This window comes from Diachasma alloeum, unplaced genomic scaffold (assembly GCF_001412515.2).
Source record: "Diachasma alloeum isolate Michigan unplaced genomic scaffold, Dall2.0 Dall_scaffold_78908, whole genome shotgun sequence".
Classification (NCBI taxonomy): domain Eukaryota; kingdom Metazoa; phylum Arthropoda; class Insecta; order Hymenoptera; family Braconidae; genus Diachasma; species Diachasma alloeum.
Genome location: NW_021683643.1, coordinates 2824621 through 2849959, shown reverse-complemented (window position 1 = coordinate 2849959; position 25339 = coordinate 2824621). Strand labels below are relative to the sequence as shown.

The 25339-nt window shown below is 37.2% G+C and overlaps 2 protein-coding genes across 2 annotated transcripts; both read right to left on the bottom strand.

Annotated features, from left to right (window-relative positions):
* Window positions 1-3404: 3404 nt before the first annotated feature.
* Window positions 3405-8000, bottom strand: LOC107047697 (EF-hand domain-containing protein 1-like). Its single transcript, XM_029126728.1, has 3 exons — window positions 7685-8000; window positions 6159-6625; window positions 3405-4277 (listed from the first exon to the last, which is right to left on the bottom strand). Exons 1-3 carry the CDS (start codon window positions 7815-7817, stop codon window positions 3405-3407), a joined length of 1473 nt encoding a protein of 490 aa, XP_028982561.1. The 5' UTR covers window positions 7818-8000.
* Window positions 8001-10441: 2441 nt separating this feature from the next.
* On the bottom strand, window positions 10442-25107 carry LOC107047739 (sodium-dependent phosphate transporter 2). Its single transcript, XM_015270560.1, has 6 exons — window positions 24920-25107; window positions 21110-21881; window positions 17514-17720; window positions 17223-17433; window positions 15072-15715; window positions 10442-11056 (listed from the first exon to the last, which is right to left on the bottom strand). The coding sequence occupies exons 2-6, from the start codon at window positions 21311-21313 to the stop codon at window positions 10826-10828; spliced, it is 1497 nt and encodes a 498-aa protein (XP_015126046.1). The 5' UTR covers window positions 21314-21881; window positions 24920-25107; the 3' UTR covers window positions 10442-10825.
* Between the last annotated feature and the right edge of the window lie 232 nt (window positions 25108-25339).

The window sequence follows — 25339 nt, the reverse complement described above, 5'->3', positions numbered from 1 at the left end:
AGTAAACGAAAAGGCACTTTTCGGCACGAGGTGAATGTAGCAGCAGTGTCAAAATAGTATATTTCAGCACGTGTGGGGCAATTTCGTCTTTAACGTGTGTGGGGTTTACAGCATGAGCCGAAGGCGAGTGATGTAACCACACACGTTAAGGACGAAATTTCCCAACAAGTACTGAACAAAATTTTATGTCACGAAGCCTGAAACCGGCTGAATTAGACACGAGAGGCGAAGCGTCGAGTGTGTAATCCAGCCGGTTTCAGGCCTGAGTGGCATAATAGTATATTTCGTAACGAATGCAAAAAAGTGTTTTTTGGCGAGTGGGAGGTTTCGCCTTCGGCTCGTGATATAATCCCACGAGCTAAAAAACATTTTTTCACGAGTTACGAACAATATTTTTCATCACAATGTGGAGGAAATTGGACTTTTAGGCACGCGGACCGTGCGGAAAAGTTCACTTTTCGTCACAGCGTGATGAAAAATATTTTATATCACCCTGTGCAATAAGTCGAGTTTATCGTACGCTGCGCTCCTCACTCGCTGCTGGAGCGAGTACGTAAAACTTGAAATTTCATAATTTTCTGTTGCGCACCCCGCCCTCGGCTCGGCCTGTAAACTTCACATTCGTCAAAATAGTATTTTTGTCATTCCGGCCGTAAAACAGAGCTACAGCCGTTTTGACAAAATAGTATATTTCGATACGAGTGAGACAGAATTTTTATGAGTGTGAAGTCAGCTACCAACTTCACATTCATAAAACACGCGCTAAAAATTCCCGTCTCGCAAGTGTCGAACCATATTTTATGCCATTAGTACCGATAAACCGCGATTCTAAACTCGCTCGGCGAGATCGCGGTTTTCGGGCCCAATGACATAAAATATTGTCTGTCCCACGGCAATAAAAATATTGTCTGACAAATGTAATTATAATCCTCGTCTTCGGCTCGAATTGTAATTTTGTAAAGTCACATTCGTCAGACAATACTTTTATCGCCTGATGACATAATATTCTATTTTAACAGTGATGTTACATTCAGCGAGTGGCCGGACTGTGCCTTTTTCGTTTACAAGTAAGGGAGAAGTCTGAATCTATTCAGCAGCGAAACGGTAAAACGATTCAAGTCGACTCAGATTTAGCTGGGATTTGAAAAAATATCTCCGAATCTAAGAGAGAGCGAAATTTTCATAAAGACGTTTTCTGTTGCTCTCAGCTCTCCATCACTCGCTCAATGAGCGCGGCGCCGCCTGTTTTGCTTTTTTAAATATTTTACCCTATTTCTCGGTGCTTAAAAATTCTGAAAAAATTATATTTCCTAGTTCAATCCTTTTATTAAACGTTTGCGTTGTCCGTTTTTACTTGGGAGATTTGTTTAGCTAAAAACAAGACAGAGAAGAAACGTGAAATGGTCAGAAAGGCGGTGCGGTGAGTTCCTGTTCACCGCTCGAGCGACAGTGTTGTTATATTCACGGCCACACCTGAAATGCGCACATAACGGTGCGCGCTAAAGTGGCAACAGCGCGCTCCGTTTAACCCAGCGACGGTGCGTTTACCGCGCGACGGATGAAGGCCGGCGGCCAAACGCGAGTTATCGAGGATTAATCCCTCAAAGACAGCCTCCTTTCGACTCTAACGTTGCCGCGTGTTAAGTAGCAACGCGAATCACCAAATTTCAGTTACCAAACTTGAGTTACCAATAATTTAAATAAATTAGTCTTCACAACAGTTTGCCCACATTTGTAATGTTCAATTTTTAAACGTATTCAACTATAAAAAGAGGCATGCATGTACGCGTGAATCCATGTCATTGAACTCCGTTCACAATTATTAACATTTAGAATTATTCCAAATTATTTTACGTAGGATGCCAACACAGACGGTCGAGTGCTGGACCAATCACAGAATGGGTCGGGCCGACCTAACCCAGTCTGGAGGTGCGCCTCGGCAAATGGAGGACCACAACTCCCCACTCTCTTCATTTTCGACCAATGAAGCGTTACGATAATCACGTAACGACGTGACCGTCTTCGTGACGTTTTGGCCGGAAATGGCTGCGAAAATGACTGATTTTCACTTAATTATCATAAGACATCTAGGTAATATTTATCCATAATTTTTGCCGTTTAGCTATACATATGATATGAAGAATGTGTGAATTGGGGAATTAGAAAGAATTGAGATTCATGCAAGTTCCTCACTGTAATCTTGGGAATGCCTGGCCTGGAGAAATACGGCACTACAAAAATTAATTCTTCACCCAAGGAAATGATTCCTTGGTATAAGTAATTTCATGATACAAGTAAAAAAAGGATACTTTTTGCACGCTTCGCGCGCAAAGTCCCGCCTTTTTCTCCCGTGTCATTAAGGGTGCCAAGTGAATTTGGCGATGACCTTGAAAATTGACATTCACCAACAAAGTTATAATTTTTTTAATTAATAGTATTAGACAGATGGTGAACATCGGTGACAATTTTAAAATTTTAGAATTTATGGATATCGACAAATTAAATAAACAAAATCAGTCTTATACACAGCCTCTTATGGAGTTTTGATTAAATTCAACGTTTCAACCCCCTAGAAACTCAAGAAAAATTTGAAAAAATTTGAAGATATGGGGAATGATGTGTTCAATGTGATGGCGACAAAAAACAATGGGGTACTGGGGTGAATAAGAGAGATATTTCAACCCGCCGTACCCATTGATCCCATGCTTTCTCGAGGTTTGTCACGCGAAATAGAGGATTTTCCCCATTTATTTTCTCGATGTCTAGTTCGTCGGATGGATGAATACATATTTCTCCAATGATGGAGGGAAAGAAAAAAATTTTTTTTGAATCTTTTTTCAAATTCACTTGGCACCCTTAAATATCATACGATGCATATGAAAAAAATTACTTAATGACGAGTGTGATTACAGACCTCCCACTCGTCGACAACTACTTCTTTTCAGTTGTATCGGAATATATTATTTTTTACAGTACATGGACATCGGACTTGAGGGGTTAATTTAGTCTACAAAAAACTTTATTGCCAAAGATTTGGCCATCTGCCTTGGATTCCGAGATATTCATTGAAAACTAAGCAATAATCAAAATCGACTTGAACCATTTTACCGCTTCGCTCCAGAATTGATAAATCGCGAGGTTTACACCAATCTGATTCGAGTAATTGAAAATAAAAAGACTGTTCAATAATCTCTGTAATGAGTAATGTGAAGGGGAATCATCAAGAGACTTTTTTCAAAAAATTCTTTTAACAGCTTTATCTAAACCCACAAAATTTACTGTCAAATCATCACCCTGAAATGATCGAATTTAGTTTATCTCCTAATTTCACTTGCTATTAATTTAATAAAGGATGTAAAGACAATGGAACGTGAATAAAAAAATATTGTCACCAGTGATATAATTCATATATTGCTCATCAATGTGCAAGGGACTTGGACTTGGTCAGCCCAGGTGATTTGTTTCGGTGTATTCCGATCCCTTTCGTGTTTTCCGCACAGATTAGTTTCCAAGTTTTGAGGCTCAGGGAGACTGGAAATGATTTTCTGAGCATTGGGGGGCGATTCTGTCTCCTTCCTAGCCGGAATCAAGCAATCATCCTCTTTATGTCGCAGGATATTGACTTTGTCATCTTCTGTGATGTCCTCCGCACGCTTTGAATCCTCAACAGAAGATTTATTGAAATATTCTCTCATGTTTTGAATCAGTTCCGCTGGAAATTTATCCTGATTCGCCTCTATGTACTTCATAACGAATAGATCAGCTCCTGTGATAACGAATCGATGACTGAAGATATTGATTTTCGCTCCAATGTAGAAATCTCGAGGTGTGTAGTAAATTGGCACTTCCTCGTCACAATTCTCGAGTTTTGCATGACTCTTCGGGATTTCCATCGACGCCAGGAAACATCCAGCTCGTCTACCAGAGTTTTTTCTACCCAATTCGTTGATTTTTATTGTTCCGTGGCTCAAACTGTACTCGAGTATGAACTCTCGACCCTCGTCCTCGGGCCTCACCGCCAACATCGACATGAGGTATCGCAACTTCTTGGGGTGGTTGAAGATTTTACGGATGACGTCCTCTTTTTTGGGTTTTTCTGAGAGGGGTGCGCAGTGTTTTGGGTGAGGGGAAACATGGCAGGGCGGGTAGGAGGAGGTCGAGGGGTAGATCCGGGGGGGTTGCTCGATTCCTAACATGTTGTGGTAGTATCGGCGGGTGAAGGAGTCACAGTCGAAGAGGAAGAAACTACGCCCGAAAATGAAGATCGTTTCTCCTACCTGTGGAATTTTAAAAACGGAACAGGATTTTTTGGTGCCGACTTTTTGGCACCGTTTTTTTGGCGCGAGAAATTTTGGCGCAGGAGTTTTCACCGCCCGCACATTTTTTGGCGCATATTGCAAATCTCTTGTTTCTTGATAATTCTCAATAATTTGATAATCAACATAATCAACCTAACAATAATCAACATACATTATCAAAAATTTCATGGAATAGGGGAGGGTGTGCCTGTACCGCTCAGCGGGTAATACCGCTCACCCGATTTTCTCCACAACCATCAACTTGAAAATTTCTTTCTGTTCCTGATCATGAAGAATTTGATGATAGGATGTGATTGTCGGAAAAATTTCACTTTATTTACCACTTTAAATATGAAAAAACACGTAACAAAGTTTTGAGGTCTTCAGAGTGCCAAATTTGTGGACTTGTAATTAAGGTTTTTGATAGTTTCAAACGCTGAATTCTCATATTAAACTGTGGTTATTCGATTCGTGGTACTTTCACGCGTAATTTGAGACCAATTCGAACTCAAAACTCCACTCATGTCAATAATTATCAACAATTTTGTTGACGCCGAGCGGAGCCGGTAATACCGCTCATAGGATCGGCCACGTAGCTGCTCGACAGCACTCGAGTACAGGTTATATTGCGGCGCGAGCGATACACGCAAAACCCTATGAGCGGCATTGGAATCGTGCCGAGCGGTATTACCCGACGGCGGGTAGTACCGCTCAATAGGCTCTCTCTTTTATTTTCAATCAATTTTGTGGATTCTAAGGAGAATTAGGCGTCTACACTTCGAGAATAACGAGTTCAATAGTTAAAGAAGTCTCACAAATACGTTTTTTATACTCAAGTTGAAATATCAAATATAAAACTGGCATTTTCCCTTAGGTGGGCGGTACAATGAGACACTGAATTTGTGACATGAATTGGGAGTCATAAATGGAGAACGCTCATTCTAAACAAAATTACTCAAATTAATCGATAATCTTAGCTCGGGTAATGTAAATATTGACGTTTGATGAAATCTAAGCTACGATGACATATCCTGGATTTATCCAATTGATAGACGTTCATACGTTCTCAGTCACTTATGTGCATTGTTCTTGTTCTTCATTTTTCGAATTAATTATTCATCGGCGCCGCAATTTTTAGGAGCGCCAAAAAGTAACGTACCGTTTAGAATTCGCTATTTTTCATTTATTTAGTTCATTGCGATAATATGTGAAATTTAACACTCCGTTGGGCGCGCCGCAAGTGCCGCACCGGCATAAATCGACATAATGATAAATTTGAAAGATCTAAAATTTGGAAAATCTGAAGAAAATCAAGAGCGATGTAGATCGTGTACTTGAGAAAGTCCCGTAAAAATTTTCAGGTTCCGTGTTACTCTTTATTATTATGCTGAAACTAGCAGACTATTCGTCAGCGGAAAATTTAATTTAGGGGATATTCAAGTGTAGGAGAGTCAAATAATCATATGTACAAATGTTTTTTAAATGCGGAAGAGTTTGTACATTACCTAAAAACATTTGTATACCTCTAGACTCACCTAAGACAAATCTTCTGCTGTCGAATCTTTCACTAGTTTCAGCTTCATCTCTTTAGCATATATTCAAGCTCAAAGTTGCCATGTTTTCTGAAAATTCGCCTCATTTCAAAATAAAAAATTGAAAATTCAACTAGGGTAAACAGTTCAATTTCTGGATGGGGGTTAGTTTCTGGACGATTTCAACTTGCAATAAATATTCTCTAAATGAAATGAAAATTGGCACTTTCACTTTCGAATTCGCTCCCTTACTATGTTCACATTGTAATTTTTGATTTTATATTTTCACCGTGTAGATTTGCAAAGTGATCATATCTACTGGAAATACCTTCAGATCCATTGGACAATAATATTCCACAACTTCTTCGTCACTCCTCTCGAGATAAATCGAGGGATACCACACGGGTAAATCAGTCCAGTTTTTTGGAATTTTTGTCTTCTTCAGGAGCATTCTGTTGGGATCCTTCCCACTGTTTGGTCTGAGCATCTCCTTCACAGCGATTGTGTCGTCAGTAAGAAAATACATTATTTGGTAAAAATCCTCATTCCAAGTGGCATCGAACGTTAGAACCATTCCGTCGAATTCTAAAAATCGTCTTCGAGGATCTTCTTGCGGTCTCGATTTTCTCAAACTTGAGGAAGAGGCTTTACTCACTGCTAACTTCGCTATACGGTCTTGAGTGTAAGAGTCTGGAGGCGGCTGCTCCCTATCGCCGGGATCTATCCCCTGACTTCGCAAATATTCTTCTGTGAATGTGTCACACTCCACAGTGTGGTAAACGACTCCATAAATTGCTGAGGGTTAATTAATAATTTTTTTATTGATTGAATCTAACAATAAGTGTGCGGAGAGAAGTTGTAATAAATCACTTCTGAATCTTGAAAAACTACTCCGAAAAAACATCAAAAAGTTGCGTTATTTTCTGGGGCAAAAAGGATCACTGACAGAAAATTGATAATTTTCGCTTTTGCTTCCGAATGAAAGCAAAAACAAAAAATTCAAAGTTGTTTGTGGTTTGAGGGGATTAGCAAATCTGATCAAATTGCGGTTCAACGACACTTCTTGTGTATAAAAGCCCTGTGACGGTTACGATCCAAGAAACTCACTTTTAATTCAACATATTCAGTGTTTCTGATTGGAAGGAAAGAAAAAAAACAAAAATTACCAATTTCTGTCACAATTACAATTTTCTGTCAGTGGTCCGTTTTGCCCGGTTTGTAACAGAAAAATGTATGACGGTCACATTAAATCTAACTAGTTGATTATCATATGTGAGTCGACAGTGTGATCCAAATTATGACATGAAAAAACGTGGCGTCACATGACCGTCATATTTTTGTGATCTGACAGATTTCAAAACATGACGTCATTTCGCATCCCTGGAATAATGACATATTTCAACATTTGCCCCCTTGATTCTTAAAAAATTGGGAACTATGTTTTTGTACAGATATAGGCATAATCATAAATTATAATTGTTCATTAATTTCATAAATACTCAATCAAGTAATAGAACTTAACAATTTTTCAATTATTAAATTAATCAACAATCAAATATTCAAATTCCGGATTATTTTGCCAATCAATAATCGAATTCGGAAGATTGACGATTATTTGGATAATCTCTAATACTTTTTAGGAAATTTCCAATTATTTACTTAATAGTTATTTGAAAAATTTAAATTATCAATTATTTTACTATTTTCCAAATTCGAATGATGAATGAATGAATTCAATTATTCTAAGGAAAAAAATTCTCTTAATATTTCTAAAATAATGATTGATGCCGATCCCTGTTTTTGTAGTTTGTGAAGAACTCTGCTAAATACATTTAACATGAAAAAGATATTTACAGATATCGATGCCAACGTTGAGATCCTTCCAGTGATAAAATCTTCCCGAATCACCCTTTGGGATTTTTCCTCTTCGAACGAGTTTCCCTTGCTGGAATCCGGCATTATCCACCGGAGGTTCAATAACACACATGGTGTCATCCTCCAAAAAATAGATGATATTTACATGCCGAATCCGGAAATGTTCCACTGGAGAATTGAAAACACTTTGACGAAAGAAAGCTTTGAAGTTCAAGCACTTCTGCGCGAAGAGTACGTAGTGGGGAATTACTTGTCTGCAAGGATAGCCTTTGGTTCTTCCATATGTTAAAGATGGATCGTACCTGAAGACGAATCCTTTTCGATTATTTCAAAGTGATCAGCAATGGTGGGAAATTATTCTTTTGTCCTTTGATAGCGTATTATGGGGGCAGTCGAAGAAAATTGAGTTCGGAACATTCAGAGATTATTTTGCAAGTATCTCTGGGAGGAAAAGGTTTATAGAATAGTATATGGTGCATCAAGGGCGGAAAGTCAAGACCTTTCGCCCGAGGTGCACGGAGAGAAATATTCAAGAAAAATTACGGAACATTTCACGTAATCCGCAAGCGAGAATCGTTTTCAGTGAATTTCTATAGGAATATAAGAGAATAAATTTGAAACGTTCAGTAAATTTTCGGGTCTGTCACAGAAAAGATACGAAAAAGTCACGTAATTTTTCTGGAAGTTGCAAAATCTAACAGAAACTTCAAGACTTATTATGCCTCAGAACATGAAAATTCTTGGATGTTTAAGAATTTTTACGAAAAGTTCCGGAAAAATTACGGAACGTGTTGTTAAAATCTCCCCCTCACGGTGACTCATGGCTAGCCGTGAGGCGTCGGACGGATGAGTAATTTTTACGGGACAGATCGTAGAATTTACGTGACGATTGACACTTTTTATTGAATTTTACTTCGCTCCCAGATTACGTTTCGAAACGTATTTTTTACGTCTTTTTTCTGGTAATTTTTATTGAATATTTCTCTCAGTGTGCACATGCGATTTTTTAACACGCCTGCGAAGGAATAGTATATTGTGCACCAAGGGCAGAAAATTATGTTTTCCCCACCCGAGGTGCACATGGTATTTTTTAACATGCCTGCAAAGAAAAATTTGTTTTTTGTCACGGACGAAAAAATTTAATAGAAAAACCTATCGAATTCGCCAGAAAATTCTATTGAATTTCTATTGAACTGTTCTATTAGTTTTTGGCCGATTCTATTGAAATGTTCAATAGAAAATATTCAGTAGAAAAAGTCAATAGAATTCAATTTTTCTATATAACTAATTCTATTGAGATATTTTCTATAGAAGTTCCTCGGCTCCAATTTTCCAAGTTTTTTCGTTTGATTTTTTTGAATGAAAAAAACTTAGAAAATTTGAGTCGAGCAAATTCTATAGAAAATATCTCAATAGAATTAGTTATGTAGAAAAATTGAATTGTATTGACTTTTTCTACTGAATATTTTCTATTGAACATTTCAATAGAATCGGCCAAAAACTAATAGAACAGTTCAATAGAAATTCAATAGAATTTTTTAACGAATTCGATAGGTTTTTCTATTAAATTTTCTCGAGCGTGGCTTTCTGAGCAGGGTGTGTCCAGTGAATACTTTCCGCTCAAGGGTGGAAAGTTGTTCCCTCGGGCGTAAAGACTTTCCTTCCGCTTATCAGGGAGCAAAGTACGAACTTTACGTGTAGGGGTGTGAAAAAAAATGATTCAATTCTATCGATTGATATTCGCGAACGATTAACGAAAAAGTTTGTCACACACATACATACTGACAGGGCCTGAAAACGGCATATTAGGACTTCTTGGATCGTAATCGGTTGATATAACACAAAAAATCCGAAACTTAAATTGGAACGATTACAATGCTTCCATTCGGAAACAAAAAAGGCAGAAAAATGATGACACGGTGATGGAGCTTTATTATGAGTGATTATAAAATCATGAAAAACTGTATATTTTTTGCGTCAATTCGATCAATAGTTTGCCAGAAATTTATAAAAACCGTGAACCGTGATTGTCCGAAAACGGACGCAACACTGTTCACTGTAACTAAGGTATATCAAAATATTATGTTATCCTACTCGATTATATTTTCTACTCGATTGAAAGAAAATTATCAAGAAATTTTGATACAGATTTAAACTACTGAATTATATATGCCGGTAATGTGTTGTGGCAGAAATCATCATTAGCAGACTTGTCTTGCACGAACTTCCGTCAATCAAAAGAATGGATAATCTGTATTCTTTTTCCTCAATCGTCTCTCCTCATCTACTTGCTACAAAAACCGATCATCCAATCATCTCAACAATGAGCGATGATAAAAGAAAAATTCGAAAGGTCGTGATGACGCTCCGTTCCTCGATAATGGCCAATTGAAATATTCTCAGAATTCATTCAACTTACTCAAGAAAATCGTCATAACGTCTCCCGGAGTAAGCGCTTGAGGCAGCATCGACAGGACGTCTCCCAGTGCCAATGACCGAGTCCCTAATTACTCTAAAGCCATCCTTATGGTCCAACTTTTGCTTCAATTTGTGGTCACAAATCTTCAGAAAAAATATTGAATCTTACTATTGCCATTATTCACATCCTTCGTTAATTGATTAAACTCCAATACTTAAGTAAATCAACTTATTTTATTTACTCACACAGGGATTTTGAAAAGAATATCCAGGTATCAAAGGTAGTGTCTCCATATCAAATCAAAATAAACCAATAACTAAAAAATATGATTTTAATCACTGAAAATACTACACTTGCCATTGGCGTGAAATAACTGTTTACTTATCGATTAACTTTGCTCGTTGCTAAGTAACATAAAATAGAAAAAGATAATAAATGGAATAAAAATAATTATTTCCATTAAGCTCGGTTAAATGCGATAAATCATCGGAAATACTGCTTTTTAATCAATTATCCGCCTATGTTAATTAGGGATATTTTATTCGCCTCATCCGTCTTCTTAATACGTTATTGACAACTTGACGCTCAGCTGAGCGCTTTGATGATTCAACTGGCGTTGATTTTTTATCCTTAAAATTATTATCGAAGCCGAAGAAAAATCCGAAGATTTTCTGGTTATTCCTTGATTATTCAATATTCAATCACAGATCTACAATTTGTTTCATGGCGAGCATACATCCGGCAGAAAGGAGACCAGCAACTGGTACGGTTATTAACCAGGCGAAGGCGATGTTGCGGAAGAGCTTCCAGGAGACACCCTCACCACCCCGAGAAGCCCAGCCGACGCAAACCACTGAGCCTACCTTGCAGTGGGTCGTGGAGACGGGGAGACCAGCTTTGCTGGCAAGCAGGACGGTCACTGCAGCTCCAACCTGAGGCAATTGATTAAAAGTTTCAGAGACTCGGTTAGTCGATTTTCAAAGGTGAACATTTTGGAGTTAATCTTGTGAACATTCCTCTTTTGTAAAGGAAACAAATTTCTACAAAAAAGTTTTTCTAGGATTTTGCGTGCCGAGATGTGGCTCCAGAGACGTAAATAAAAGTAATTCATTTAACCCTCGATCACTCGCTCAATGATCGCGGCGCCGGCCGTTTTTGTTTTTTATATTTTAGCGTATTTCTCAACGCTTAAAAATTCTGAAAAAATTAGAGTTTCTAGTTCAATCTTTTTATTAAGCGTTGGCGTTGTCCGTTTTGTTCTCGAAAAATTTGTTTAGCTAAAAAAAGAGAAGAAATGGGGAACGGACAGAAAAGCGGCGCCGCGCCGCCCGGGGCGAGTGAGTCTCTGTCGACCGCTCGAGCGACAGCGTTGCTACATTCACTGACATACTTGAAATGTGTGCATAGCGGTAAGCGCCAACATGACAACAGCGCGCTCAGTTTAACCCAGCGGCGCTGCGCTAACCGTGCGCCGGATGAAGGCTGACGGCCGAACGCGAGTGATCGAGAGTTGAACTATTTTGCAATAGATATTTGAAAGCTCTCACGTGTAAAAATAGTATATTTCGATACGAGTGAGACGGAATTTTCAGCTCGTGTGAGTGGCAGAAAAAATTCATGAAATTCGATTGATTCTTTATAAGGAAATTTGGAAAAAATGAAGAAAAAAGACCACATACATACGCACACACATACATACGTACAAACACCATCAAAAAATCGCATATTCGGTCTATTTGGACGATATTTAGCTAGCCTAACAAAAAAATTGAATGCTTAAATTTAAACGGTTACAAAGCTTCCGTGCGGAAGCAAAATTAAAGAAAAAATTCCTTTTCACTATCGCAAGTACATTCATTCCGCTCTCGACTGATATATGATTCGATATGTGGATTTTTATTGAATTATTTATGGGGACGATTTGGGGTGAATAATATGAGTTAATCCTTCAGTTGGAAATCGATTCAGTAATTATTCCATTTCATTCTCGATTGCCCGATTTTTAACAATGAAGGCAAGTACAATATTCTACTTTTTATCTAGTGTTTTTTGTAAAACGGAGATACGTGATTTTGAGATGTTTGGTTTTCTGGTTTGTTTTTGGTGAATTTTGTATTCGAAAATATTTCATGGGATGTCCGGGCAATTGCGTCTCGGGGGCGGGGTTGTTTCCTAGGATTCTCTACCGTCCCACTAGTGAATTGACTTGCGACTTGCGAAATTTGTAGGAGGGTTGGGTGGATGATTGGATATCGAATGTCAGCGCCGGGTCCTTCTAAATTACATCCAAGAGGAAATGGGGGAGAAAATTTCAAACTGATATTGCGGATCGGAGGAAAATTGAGGGTTTTTCATTGGGTGATCGAGAAAATTTTGACGTGGTACAACCAATAAAACTTTAACGATTGACAGTAAATTCGGAAGAACATTGAAAATGCTATCAATGGCAAATTGAAGAATTATTACATTTTTTATGACTAGACAATAACTAAAATTTTAAGACGAATTTCAGTTGTTTCATCTGTCCACGTGTGGAAAAAATTAATTGAAAATCTTAATGAATTCGCTAGAAAATTTTAGTAAAATTCTCTAGAAATTATATGGGGTTTCTACTAAAATTCTAGGGAATTCTCGTTACAATTCTATTTGTTTTTTTATACGAAAACGTTTGTTTAAATTTTTCTCCTGAGATTTTTCCTATTTAAATTATGGGACGCGGATTTTCTAAGTTTTTTCCGCTATATTTTGTTTTGTTTCGTATTAGAGGATCGGAGTGAAAAAAACTTAGTAAATTCATGCCCAAGTATTCTTATAGAACAAATTCCAAGAGAATATTCATATAGAAAAATCGAAATTTATTGACTTTTTCGTATGAAATATCTCTCAGAATTAATCTCTGCCTACGGCCGTCATGACAAAAAATATTGTTTGTCATACGGCCAAAAAAAAATTTTCTGACAAATATTATCGCAGCCCTCGCCTTCGGCTCGTGCTGCAAACCTCATATTCGCCAGAAATAGTATTTTTCCGGCCTGTTGCGATGGGGTTTTTTACTCGTGTGGCGTTGGCCTCCTCGCCTACGGCTCGGAATGGCCAACCACACGAGTAAAACAACCCCATCGCAACAGTCCAGGAACAATATTTTTCTATAGTGATTTTCAAGTTTTCGAGTTTGGGAAGTATGTAATACCAATTCCCAGACGAGGAATCGTGAGAAGCAGTACAGAAAAGATTTTTTCGGCCTAACGACGAAATATACTATTTCTCAGTCTGCCCAATACACGGAGAGAAATATTCAATAAAAATTACCAGAAAAAAGACGTAAAAATTACGTTTCGAAACGTAATCTGGGAGCGAAGTAAAATTCAATAAAAAGTGCCAATCATCACGTAAATTCTACGATCTGTTCTGTAAAATTTACTCATCCGTCCGACGCCTCACGGCTAGCCATAAGTCACCGTGAGGGGGAGATTTTAACAACACGTTCCGTAATTTTTCCGGAACTTTTCGTAAAAATTCTTAAACATCCAAGAATTTTCATGTTCTGAGGCATAATAAGTCTTGAAGTTTCTGTTAGATTTTACAACTTCCAGAAAAATTACGTGACTTTTTCGTATTTTTTCGGTGACAGACCCGAAAATTTACTGAACGTTTCAAATTTATTCTCTTATATTCTTATAGAAATTCACTGAAAACGATTCTCGCTTGCGGATTACGTGAAATGTTCCGTAATTTTTCTTGAATATTTCTCTCCGTGTACCGAGGTTATCCACTTATCATGTTGAAACCCTTACGAGTTTCGGATGGTTTTTGCGAAATTATATCCATCATTTTTTAAATTTCGTTTGATGAGCCGAGTGAAAATTGCCCCTAGATTTCGCACACGAAAAGTTCTATCGAGAAAAACTGGTATCGAGAACTTTAAGGGAAGACTACTATGAGTTTTAAAAGTCGCGAGCGATTAGAGTGAGATTTCTCATGCATTGAAGATCGATTATATATGTCTAAAAACGAATAATTAGTGCGAAAATATTAATTGTTTATTGCTCATTCACCCCACAAACGCTGAAAATGTGAAAAATAGTCCCGGGCCTCCGATTTTTAAGCTACAATGGTTTCATTTTTTCAAAATTTTTGAAAAAATTTATGCAATAATAATTACGAATTAGTTTTTTGAAATGCGACTCCTACAAGCTAATTTCGTTTTGTTTAAAATAAAAATTTGCGCTATTCATGTAAAATAGGCAAAAAAATTGTCCTTAAAATATTTAAAACATATTCTCGATTCTTTCAGAACCACTTTTCGGGCTATTTTACATGAATAGTGCAATTTTTTCATTAAAAAATAACGAAATTAGCCATGGAAGAGTTGAATTTCAAAACACTAATTCGTATTTGTTATTGCACATACTTTTTCAAAAATTTTTAAAAACAAGAAGCCTCTGTAGCTCGAAAATTGGAGGCCCTAGACCATCTGTAACATTTTAAGCGTCTGCGGGGAAAAATAACAATAAACAATCAATTTTTTTGCACTAATTATTCATTTTGAGACATATACAATTGATTTTCAATGTATGAGAAATCGCATTCCAATAGCCCGTGACTTATAAAACTCATACACGGAGAGAAATATTGAATAAAAATTACGTATCTTTTCCGTAATTCCGGAGCGAAATGTGGTTGTAGGAAATTTTACGGAACTGTCACGGAATTTTTCCGGAGCGTTCGGTAATTTTTATCTGAATCTCCTGTGAAAAATTACGATACCGTCACTTAAATTTTCTGACTCGATTCCGTAATCGGTGAGTGAATTGTGAGTTCCGTAATTTTTACTGAACATTTCTCTCCGTGTGTAGTCTCTCCTTAAATTACACCGCGGTCTCCCCTCAATGTCCACTTCATCAAATCGTTTGTCCCAAGAATGCAAACGATCTTGGAAATTCTCACCTCAATAGTGAATCCAGTAGTCGGAGTGATTCGCGCAAGATCTTGACCCAGTGTCTGAATGACTCGTCGTCCCCAGATCCACAGTCCCGCGGAAATTCCTAATCCTCCATACAAAAGAATAAGAATTGGCGTTTCAGCCTCTTGTTTGGCATTTCCCTCAGCATAAACTGCCCACAGTCCGATGAGAGGTCCAATCGCATTGCTGACATCATTTCCCCCATGTGCAAAGCTTCCAAAGGCCGCAGTGAGCACTTGGAGGAAGGAAAACAGTTTTGCAATGTCTGGATTCTCCTCAGCCTGTCTCCCAGCATTTTCGAGGTCTAGGTCTTCATTGGGATCAGTCCCTCCACCTGTCATCAATAGGGGACTGGCACTGCTGTTCCCACGTAATGTTGGCTGTTGGCTGGGATTTTCAACCTTGGGAGTCGATGGGGGGATGCGAGTCTCGGTGATGACAGATAGGGCAGTTGTTTCCTTCTTGTCGCATGTTCCAAAGGTGATTGGACCGTCTGCTGCTTCTGACAGTAGGATTCTTCGACGTTGCACTGGCACCACAAAAACGTAAACAATTACCGATGAGAAAAGACCGATGCCAGCAGCTCCTATCAAACTTCCCCACCAGGGCACGCGATCCAGCATCAATACTGCATAAGAAAAATTATTCAAGTGTTTTCTAATCGATGGGAGATCAATTGCAAAGTGATACAATGAGATCTATTCTTCTGCTGAAGTAGACAAAAATGATAAGTGGAGTTGGATTTGGTATTGATGTTGAGGTAACACGCTTTTTGATCCGCGGACCAAATCTCTGCGACAAAATTTCCGCAACATTATTCCCAAATGAAAAGAAAACTGAAGACAATTTTTTCCAGCGACAATTGCATTCTTGACGTCTGATCTGCCGCCAATTTATTCTGGGTACATTATATCCGTCGATGAATTGTCCGATATTTCATGTGTTTACAATTTCGGATGATAAACAGTAAGAAAATGAAAAAAGTAGCTGAGAATTCATACATAACATTGAATTCGTAATTTTCAATTCGATAACTCACATTTTACATACAATTACAATGCTTCCGCCATCCCAGCAAATTTCCCTCAATTCATAGAAGCCGCTATTACACTCATAGAAAGGATTAGTTATTGTTAACGAATGGATTTGGTTGGAGACGGGGGTCTATTCGGTCTCACCAAATGTTCATTCGTTAATAGTTAACGAATGCACATTTGAGAAGGTCGTTTGACTCGATTTTCACCTTTCAAGTGAACCATTCGTTAACTATTAACGAATATTCATTGGGTCATATTCAACTCTACCATTCGTTAATAGTTAACGAATCTCGTTTGGAATAAATGAATTAGTCTATCAGTGTACCATTAGTTACCAAATATACATTGTAACCATTAACTGACATTGAATCAACATAAAATTACAAATAATACTGTTGTATTATTATTTGTATTACAAATAATACACACGGTGAACATACCAAAAACATGGTCACAACAGCTTCTACAGCCTCAAAATGGCTACAACACGTTTCAAATAATTTAATTTCGTTGCCTCACATGCGAAAGGTTCCGAGTTCAAACCCCGGCCGGGTAGAATGGTGCGATCTAACCATTTAAAGTCTTGATCATCATCGCAGTATACCCTAACCGGGTCGAAGCGATGTAAAATAACGATAACAAAAAAACAATTTAATTTTTTTCAATGTTCTAAGACGAAAGGAGAGGGTCATTGGGAGCTCTCGCCAATTACTGTTTACCATCCGAAATTGTAAAGACATGAAATATTGGATAATTTCTCGACGAATATAATGTACCATGGACAAATTGTCAGCAGAACAGATGTCAACAATACAATTGTCGCTGGAAAAATTGTCTTCATTTGTCTTTTCATTTGGGAATTGTCATCGGGAAACCTTGCTACTTACTGTTTACCATCCCAAATTGTAACGACATGAAATATTGGATAATTTCTCGACGGATATAATGTACCCCGGATAAATTGTCGGCAGAACAGATGTCAACAATACAATTGTCGCTGGAAAAATTGTCTCCACTTTTCTTTTCATTTGGGAATTTTGTTGCGGAAATTTTGTCCGCGAATCATAAAGCGTGTTATCAAATAAACTTTCTAATTACGTTTTGGGCCGTCCAAAAGCACCGAAAGAATGTTGACAGCAACAGTAGCACCATAAATGGCTGGCAGAGCATTCAATCCCACATCAACTGGTTTTCTAGCTCTCAGAATGAACTTTTGTATGAGCCAGAAGATCCCTACAGACACGAGGCCACTCATCATGGGGCTTGCGAACCACGAAGCTGCAATGTTCGCCAGGGCCATCCATCGCACCTAATTAACATTCGTGAAATGAGATTAATAGGTGAATTGGAACGGCTCAGGGGAGTTTCGGAAGTTGGAATTGAATTTACCCCTCTTGTGCCTCGGCAAACGAGTGAAAATCCGACGGTAGCTCCGACAATCGAATGAGTACCGGAAATTGGTAATCTGAGGGCAGTTGCCAGCAACAACCATATTCCTGAACCTGCGAGACTGCAGAGAGCACCAACCATTAATTCTTTCTCGTATCCTTCATAAAGGCTCACGTCCAATATTCCTTTTCGCATCGTATCAGACACCTAGAACAGGATTTTTTCCAATTTTTTTAACTTCCTATGTGTTTTAAAAGAACAGAATCGAAGAGATTCGTTAATTAATGCATAGCAGCACGGAGGACAAACCCGTTGGAGAGAATATCTTTTCGTGTCGCGGGTAGAGATGCAAAATGACCGTTATTTTTTAGATCGCGTCATATGACCAAAAAATGACGGTCATATGATTTGTGACAATCATTTGTAACCAAATTGTTGTCAAACCATCTATATAGTTGCGTAATGACGGTCATAACTAATTTCCAATTTGTCACGGTCATGAATAAAACAAAATAGTTTTATCTATATGGATGGAAAAAAAACGTGATTTCCATTTCAAAATGCGGATTAGGCCAATACAAAAGGAATTCAACTGAAAATTGACCGAGAAAAAAATAAAGTTTCATCTATATAGATGAAAAATGACTGTCATTTTTTCTTGACAAGTTGTGACGGTCACAGAAGGGGGAGGGGGAATTGTGACAGCCGTCATGAACGCCTCGTCATGTGACCGTCAATGACGGTCACATCATATGACGGGGCATGTGCATTTGCATCTCTAGTCGCGGGACCTGAAAAACCCCATTTTGAATTTTGAGTTTTTTGACTCAAAATGGGGTTTTTCAGGCCCCACCACACGAAAAATAGTGTATTTCGTAACGAGTGCAAAATAGTATATTTCGTTACGAGTGCGGAAAAGTGTTTTCATCACGCTGTGACGAAAAGTGAACTTTTCGGCACGCTCCGCGTGCCTAAAAGTCCAATTTCCGCCACATTGTGATGAAAAATATTGTTGAAATATACTATTTTGGCTCTTGGGAGGTTTATAGCACGAGCCGAAGGCGAGTAATATAATCCCACGAGCCAAAAAACACTTTTCCCACGAGTATCGAACGATATTTTTCATCACAATGTGTGGAAAAGGGACGTTTTAGGCACGCGAAGCGTGCCTAAAAAGTTACTTTTTCGCACAGCGTGATGAAAAAGTGTTTTTTGGCGAGTGGGAGGTTTATATCACGAGCCGAAGGCGAGTGATATAATCCCACGAACTAAAAAACATTTTTTCACGAGTTACGAACAATGTACTATTGTTTAGAAACAGTATTCGGATTTTCAGACGACGACGAAAAATCCACTTTCGCCAACACTCAGGACGCTTATACACCTCGAGGAAAACGAACAAGTTCTCTAACAAGTCTTGTTTGGGCGAATAAAATCGTTTGATCAGTATTACAAAAGCATAATTGTTTCGTTCGAATTTGAAAGTCTCAAACACGAATAATTGTTCTGCTTTCAACAATAACGAAATATTTGACTCAAGAGGCGGATCATTCACACAAGACGGTGCCTTTTGAAGATAAAAATATCTTTTATAGAGGGAAACAGGAATAGCCATATCCATAAATTATAATTCCGTTTAATTATTAAGTAGTCGATTGGTTAATATCACTCTGAGATTGTAATTATTAAAGTAATCATCAATTTAAATATTCAAATTCCTAATTTTATTACTGAAATTATTGATTTATTAATCAGTAATTTAGCTAGGAAGATTGACGATTACTTGAATAATCCGGAATTCCTTATAAGAAATATAGTATTATTTACTTAATAGAAAATTTCTGAATCCATATTATTAAATATTTAATTCACCATCAATTGGAAATTTAGATTATCAATTGTTTTTTGTTTTTGTTTTTAATTTTGGTTCGTATATTTAAACGTTGATCAATGTACGTCGTTAAATTTTTCGTGTCTTTAGAGTAGAGCAAAATTTATCAAATTCAAAATTCATTTATTCATGAGATATTGCGAATAAAGTAAAACGGATGCTCAACTTTATTCTTTGGAGTGTAATGAACATTTAAAAAGAAGCTAAAATCTTAGAAAAACTACGGCGCAAGAAGCATTTCAAAGGTCAAAATATGAAAAAATGAAGTTTTTTGTGGTTATACGGGGCAAAATCGATCGGGACCGCGATTTTCCCTAGTTATTCTTATATTCCGTCATATATCATAAACTGTTCAATGGGTCCCAAGACCCAGCGAAGTCTTCAATTTCACCGACGTATCCCCTTAATAAAAAAAATTATCTCTATTGATCATTTGACTGGCCAAATTAAGCGTTAATTTGACTAACCGATGAGTAATACTGGAGAGACACATCAGGGGAGTTCTTTTATAGGAAAGTTTCTACCCCCACAAATACGGATTTTCAACATTTCACTGATTTTCAAGTTGTTCATTCAATTACCAAATAAATTTCTCAGGAATTGAATTAAGGGGATACGTCGGTGAAATTTAAAACTCTTCATTGGGCCTTGGGACCCATTTAACAGTTTGTGATATATGACAGACTATAGGAATAGCAAGGGAAAATCGCAAACCCGATCGATTTTGCCCCGTATAACCGCGGAAAACTTCATTTTTTGCTGTTTTTATTTTTACCTTCAAAATGCTCATTGCGTCGTAATTTCCATACGATTTTACCTTTCAATAAACGTATTCATCTCCAACCGATGTCAATTAATTCAGGAATCGGAGATTTTGGAGAAATAAAACACTATAATCTAATTATAACATCAAGAATGCAACGTTTCGCTAAATATATTTTAGCTTCATCAGGCTCTTGACTCAATCAATGTTTAGTCACGGTATTAGTTAAGATTATCGCGTGGAAAATTGTCACTTGCATCGTAAAAACTTGAATACAAAAATATAAACGATATACAACGATCACTGAATGAAGTTCACCCGCCAAAAACTCTCCAACGACGTCGTTTTTTTAATGTTCATTACACATCAAACACTAGAATTAAGCATCCATTTTACTTTATTTACAATAGATCATGAATAAATGAATTTTGAATTTCATAAATTTTTTTTAGATTACGCGTAATTACAATAAAAAATGAATAAAAACAAAACATAACAAAATGATGTTTTGGTTGGTTGTTTATTTGTTTATTTGTTGGTTTCGGGTTCAATTACTAAAAACAATGAATTTTTAGTCCTACTCTAGAGACACGAAAAATTTATGAAATTAAAAATTCATTTATTCATGATCTATCGCGAATAAACTAAAATGGATGCTTAACTTCATTCTTTGGAGTGTAACGAACATTTAAAAAAAAAGCTAAAATCGTATGAAAATTACGGCGCAAGGAGCATTTTGAGGGTAAAAACAGCAAAAAATTACGTTTTTCGTGGGAAAATCCACCGAGTCGGTGATTTTCTCTAGTTATTCCCATATTCCGTCATATATCGTAAATTGTTGAATGCGTCCCAAGGCCCACTGAAGACATTTAAATTTCACCGACGTATCCCCTCCCCTTTAATAAAAATATGACATCCAATATCAATTATTCCCATATTTACCTTATATCCAATCAAAACAGCTCCGGCAATCTCGAAAAAAGTGGCCAGTACACAAGCCTGAAAGACCGTCAGTACACCAGCACCAACACTAGTACCAAAACTATTAGCAACGTCATTAGCGCCTATTCCAAAGGCAAGAATAAATGCAACAATAAACCCAATCACCACCAGCCATACTAAACTCTCGTCGTACGGTTCAGACATATTTTCTGCTCAATCTCAACTGTTTCACCCTGCAATATTCCTCTCACTCTTCCGTATCAATCTCAAATTAATGAGAATTGTTTTCAATTCACTCTACTCAATTTCTCCTTTTCAATTTACAATAATTAATCAAGTGTATATACAACTCAGTGATATATACACATTTATACATGTATCATATGTACATTAATATGTACATGAAAATTGTCAGTCCTCACTTTGTTTATCCCCTCGAATTATTCATTTATTATATCTTGTGTCTTGAGGACAATGATCTCAATTCGGTTTTCGTTGGATTTTTGTACATACTAAGGAGGTAGTTTTTCGTCATAGCACCGGACTTCTCCTTCATGACTCACTCTGGTTTAATTATTATTATTGTTTCTTTAGATCGAATCGGTTCTAACGATCGAGCGTTGGTATTTTAATTGCGTTATTGATTTACTGATGTTGGAGAAATTGTGGAAGAGTTTAGAAGGCTTGATGACTTTATTTTAACCCTGAAACTTGTCAGCTCCAGCATCGCCCTTGTCGAGGAGAGGCATGAATTTCTTCCTGGCTGTTGCATCTGTAATGATAATGAGGGGATTTTCGTTGAGTTAATTGGCGTTTCGAGAGGGACAAGGTGATTAAAAAGGGTGGCGGGGAATGGCGAGGTGTTTTGATCGGGTTTGCGTTAGTCTCGCTTGGATTATTTTCGGTGGTAAGGGATGAAAGGTACCAGGGTTGACATTCGGGCGCTATTTTGGGAATTTTTTCAGAGGGCGTTCGGCCATTATTTTGGGATTGTTCTAGCAGGGGAGATGTGTCGCCTGTTTTCAGCCAATTTTCACGTTTTTTGGTTCTGAATGGAAGCTTCGTAATCGTTAAAATTTAAGTTTTGGATTTTTTGTGATATATTGACCCAATATGATTCAAAAAGTCTGAAAATACAATTTTTAGATCTCGACCGTACGGGTGTTGTATAGGGAGAGGGGGGGGGGGGCTAAAATTGGTTTTTAAAACTTTTTTATTTTAATAACTTTTAATGTTGGTGTCGTGTTGAATTGTTCGTGAAATGGAATAATTTTATTTTTCAGTTGAAAGGACAATCCTTGCCCTTTGCAATGCACGGAGAGAAGTGTTCAGTAAAAATTACGGAGCTCACAATTCGCTCACCGATTACGGTATGGACTCAGAAAATTTAAGTGACGGTATCGTAATTTTTTACAGGAGATCAGATAAAAATTACGGAACATTCTGGAAAAATTCCGTGACAGTTTCGTAAAATTTCCTACAACCACATTTCGCTCCGGAATTACGGAGATGATACGTAATTTTTATTGAATATTTCTCTCCGCGTGAGCTTAGACTGAGCTCAATTGATAAATCTGTTTCTGACGCGTGGTGGGCGGAAAAAAAATAGACCAGGAAAGAATATCCCACACATCCAAAGCGTCCTAAAATCCACCCAACTTAAAAATTCCCCTTGGTCTACTGTTTCCGTGATTCCTGACTTATGAATATTTTAAAAAAATAAAAAGCGTCCATTTTACCCCACCCTCCCCTGTGTGTGTACATATGTAACAGTTTTCCTTCAATTGTTCGCTAATGAATGAATGGAATTGAATCTTTTTTTTCAAATGTAGGTATTGTTGAGCATTGTCGATCGCCATCAATTGACATTCAATTCATCAATTAGTTTTTTAAATTTTCGAATTTTTTGAAAATCGACTGTTTCACGCTCACTAGAAAAAAATGTTCTGAATTGATTGAATGGTTTAAAAAATTTGTATGGATGTCCTTTTGACCGAGTTCGAAGATGAAGGCTATAGCAATAATCGTTATTTTGATTTATTTCAAAATTTACAAAAATTTTGTGTTTTTAGAAAATCAGAATTCCGGGGACATCTTTGAATATCATGCTTCAAATGGATTCAATAATAGCTTAAAATGTCTGTTTTAATGTCATTACGTCGATGTTAAAAGATGATTGCAATAACTATTGGTTGATTTTTATTTTTATGATGATTGTTGAAAATTTTGGATTTTTCATGAATTTCCCTGGAAGTGAGCTTTCTGATGGTTTCTTCAATTGTGATGTTTCAAATTCATCCAAGTATAAACAAAATTTTTCTATCAACATTTCATCGAAGGGCTGAGGGGAGAAATAGAACCGTAAAAAAGACAATCGGTTGTATAGAAGATTTCTTGCATGTTCTAATTTTTCTACTAGGATAAGTGTAAGCTCACGTATAAATTTCTGATCTCTCTGAACTCAAGAACTCAAGAAAAATTAATCAACCTTTTTATATAAGGTTTTCAGTACTGCCAGAAAATGCTGATAAATGCTCTTAAACCTCTTCTTTTGAAAGATACTTGTGGAATATCCTGCACGTAAATTTTTAATGATCTCCTTTCAGTACTGCATTACGAGTATAATGACTTGTGCATTTTCTTTCTGTATTATTCTTAAACCTGATTAAGGGTGCCAAGTGAGTTTGGCGATGACCTTGAAAATTGACATTCACGAACAAAATTATAATTTTTTTAATTAATAGTATTAGACAGATGGTGAACATCGGTGACAATTTTAAAATTTTAGAACTTATGGATATCGACAAATTAAATAAACAAAATCAGTCTTATACACAGCCTCTTATGGAGTTTTGATTAAATTCAACGTTTCAACCCCCTAGGAACTCAAGAAAAATTTGAAAAAATTTGAAGATATGGGGAATGATGTGTTCAATGTGATGGCGACAAAAAACAATGGGGTACCGGGGTGAATAAGAGAGATATTTCAACCCGCCGTACCCATTTGATCCCATGCTTTCTCGAGGTTTGTCACGGGAAATAGAGGATTTTCTGCATTTATTTTCTCGATGTCTAGTTCCGGTTGCGGTTTTGAAATTTCGCCGGATGGATGAATACATATTTCTCCAATAAAGGAGGGAAAGAAAAAATTAAAAAGAAATCTTTTTTCAAATTCACTTGGCACCCTTAAATCCGAGAAATTGCAATCTTTTTCTTGTGAACTGATGTTGATTTTACATTTCCAATACTATTCACTTCCCTTGCCAGAGTTCAGCATGAAATTCAATGAGATAAGGTCATGAGTCATAGAATGAGGATCAAACTCCTCGCAACTTATATCGAATGGTTGCCACAGGCTGATATAATTCCCAAAAGTGAAATAAATTAGATATCAGCGAAATTAAATTTTTCTTCGAATTGAAATAATTTTTTAAATAAATCAGCAGAAGGTCATCGATTTGAAATCGATTTACGGTTATTTTTAGCAATTCATTCAACAGATCGAGGTAAAGAACATTTCACGTTACAAAGGCGGAAAGCAAAGAGCGAAAAAATATATCAGAAATCAAATTCTCTTCACTAATGGAAATTTCCAATGATGAAATTAAAACTCGGGGGTTAGCAGTACCGCGTGGCAACTGGGGGTGATGCCGGCTGAAGGACGAGAGCGTTTCCCCAACGGTCGTACTAATAACGATTTTGCCCCACTTGAAGCAAGCGGGCGTGATTGCGCCATGGAGAAAAAACCACAAAATTCACAACGAAAATTTCTAATTTCCACTAAATAGCGATTGAAAAATAGAGTATTACCGGTACTGTCGCTTTCATATTTCTCCACTTTCGTATTGTAACAGTCTTTTGCACTGTGGAATCTCATTCACGTATAATGAATGATCCAATTAAAATGATGGAAAAAAGAAATTCCCCAGTAATCGAAAAAAGTCGATGGAAGTGAAAAAAATTTGTCAACGATTTTTCTTTAATTTTTTGGAGACACGTTCGCCTCGGGTGGAAGGATGATACTGATGGTTTCGCCCGCTAAAATAATTCCACGGAGATGCACGACGGGGTACCTGATGTCGCTGATACAGGGGTGTGGTGGGGGTGAAGATATTGATCCACTTCTACCCCTACTCCAACGTATTTCTCCCATCGCGTTTCTTTTTTCCACTTTTTTTCAGCATTACTCCACTGACACTATTGTAATCGGGATTCTATGTTGGCGGTGGG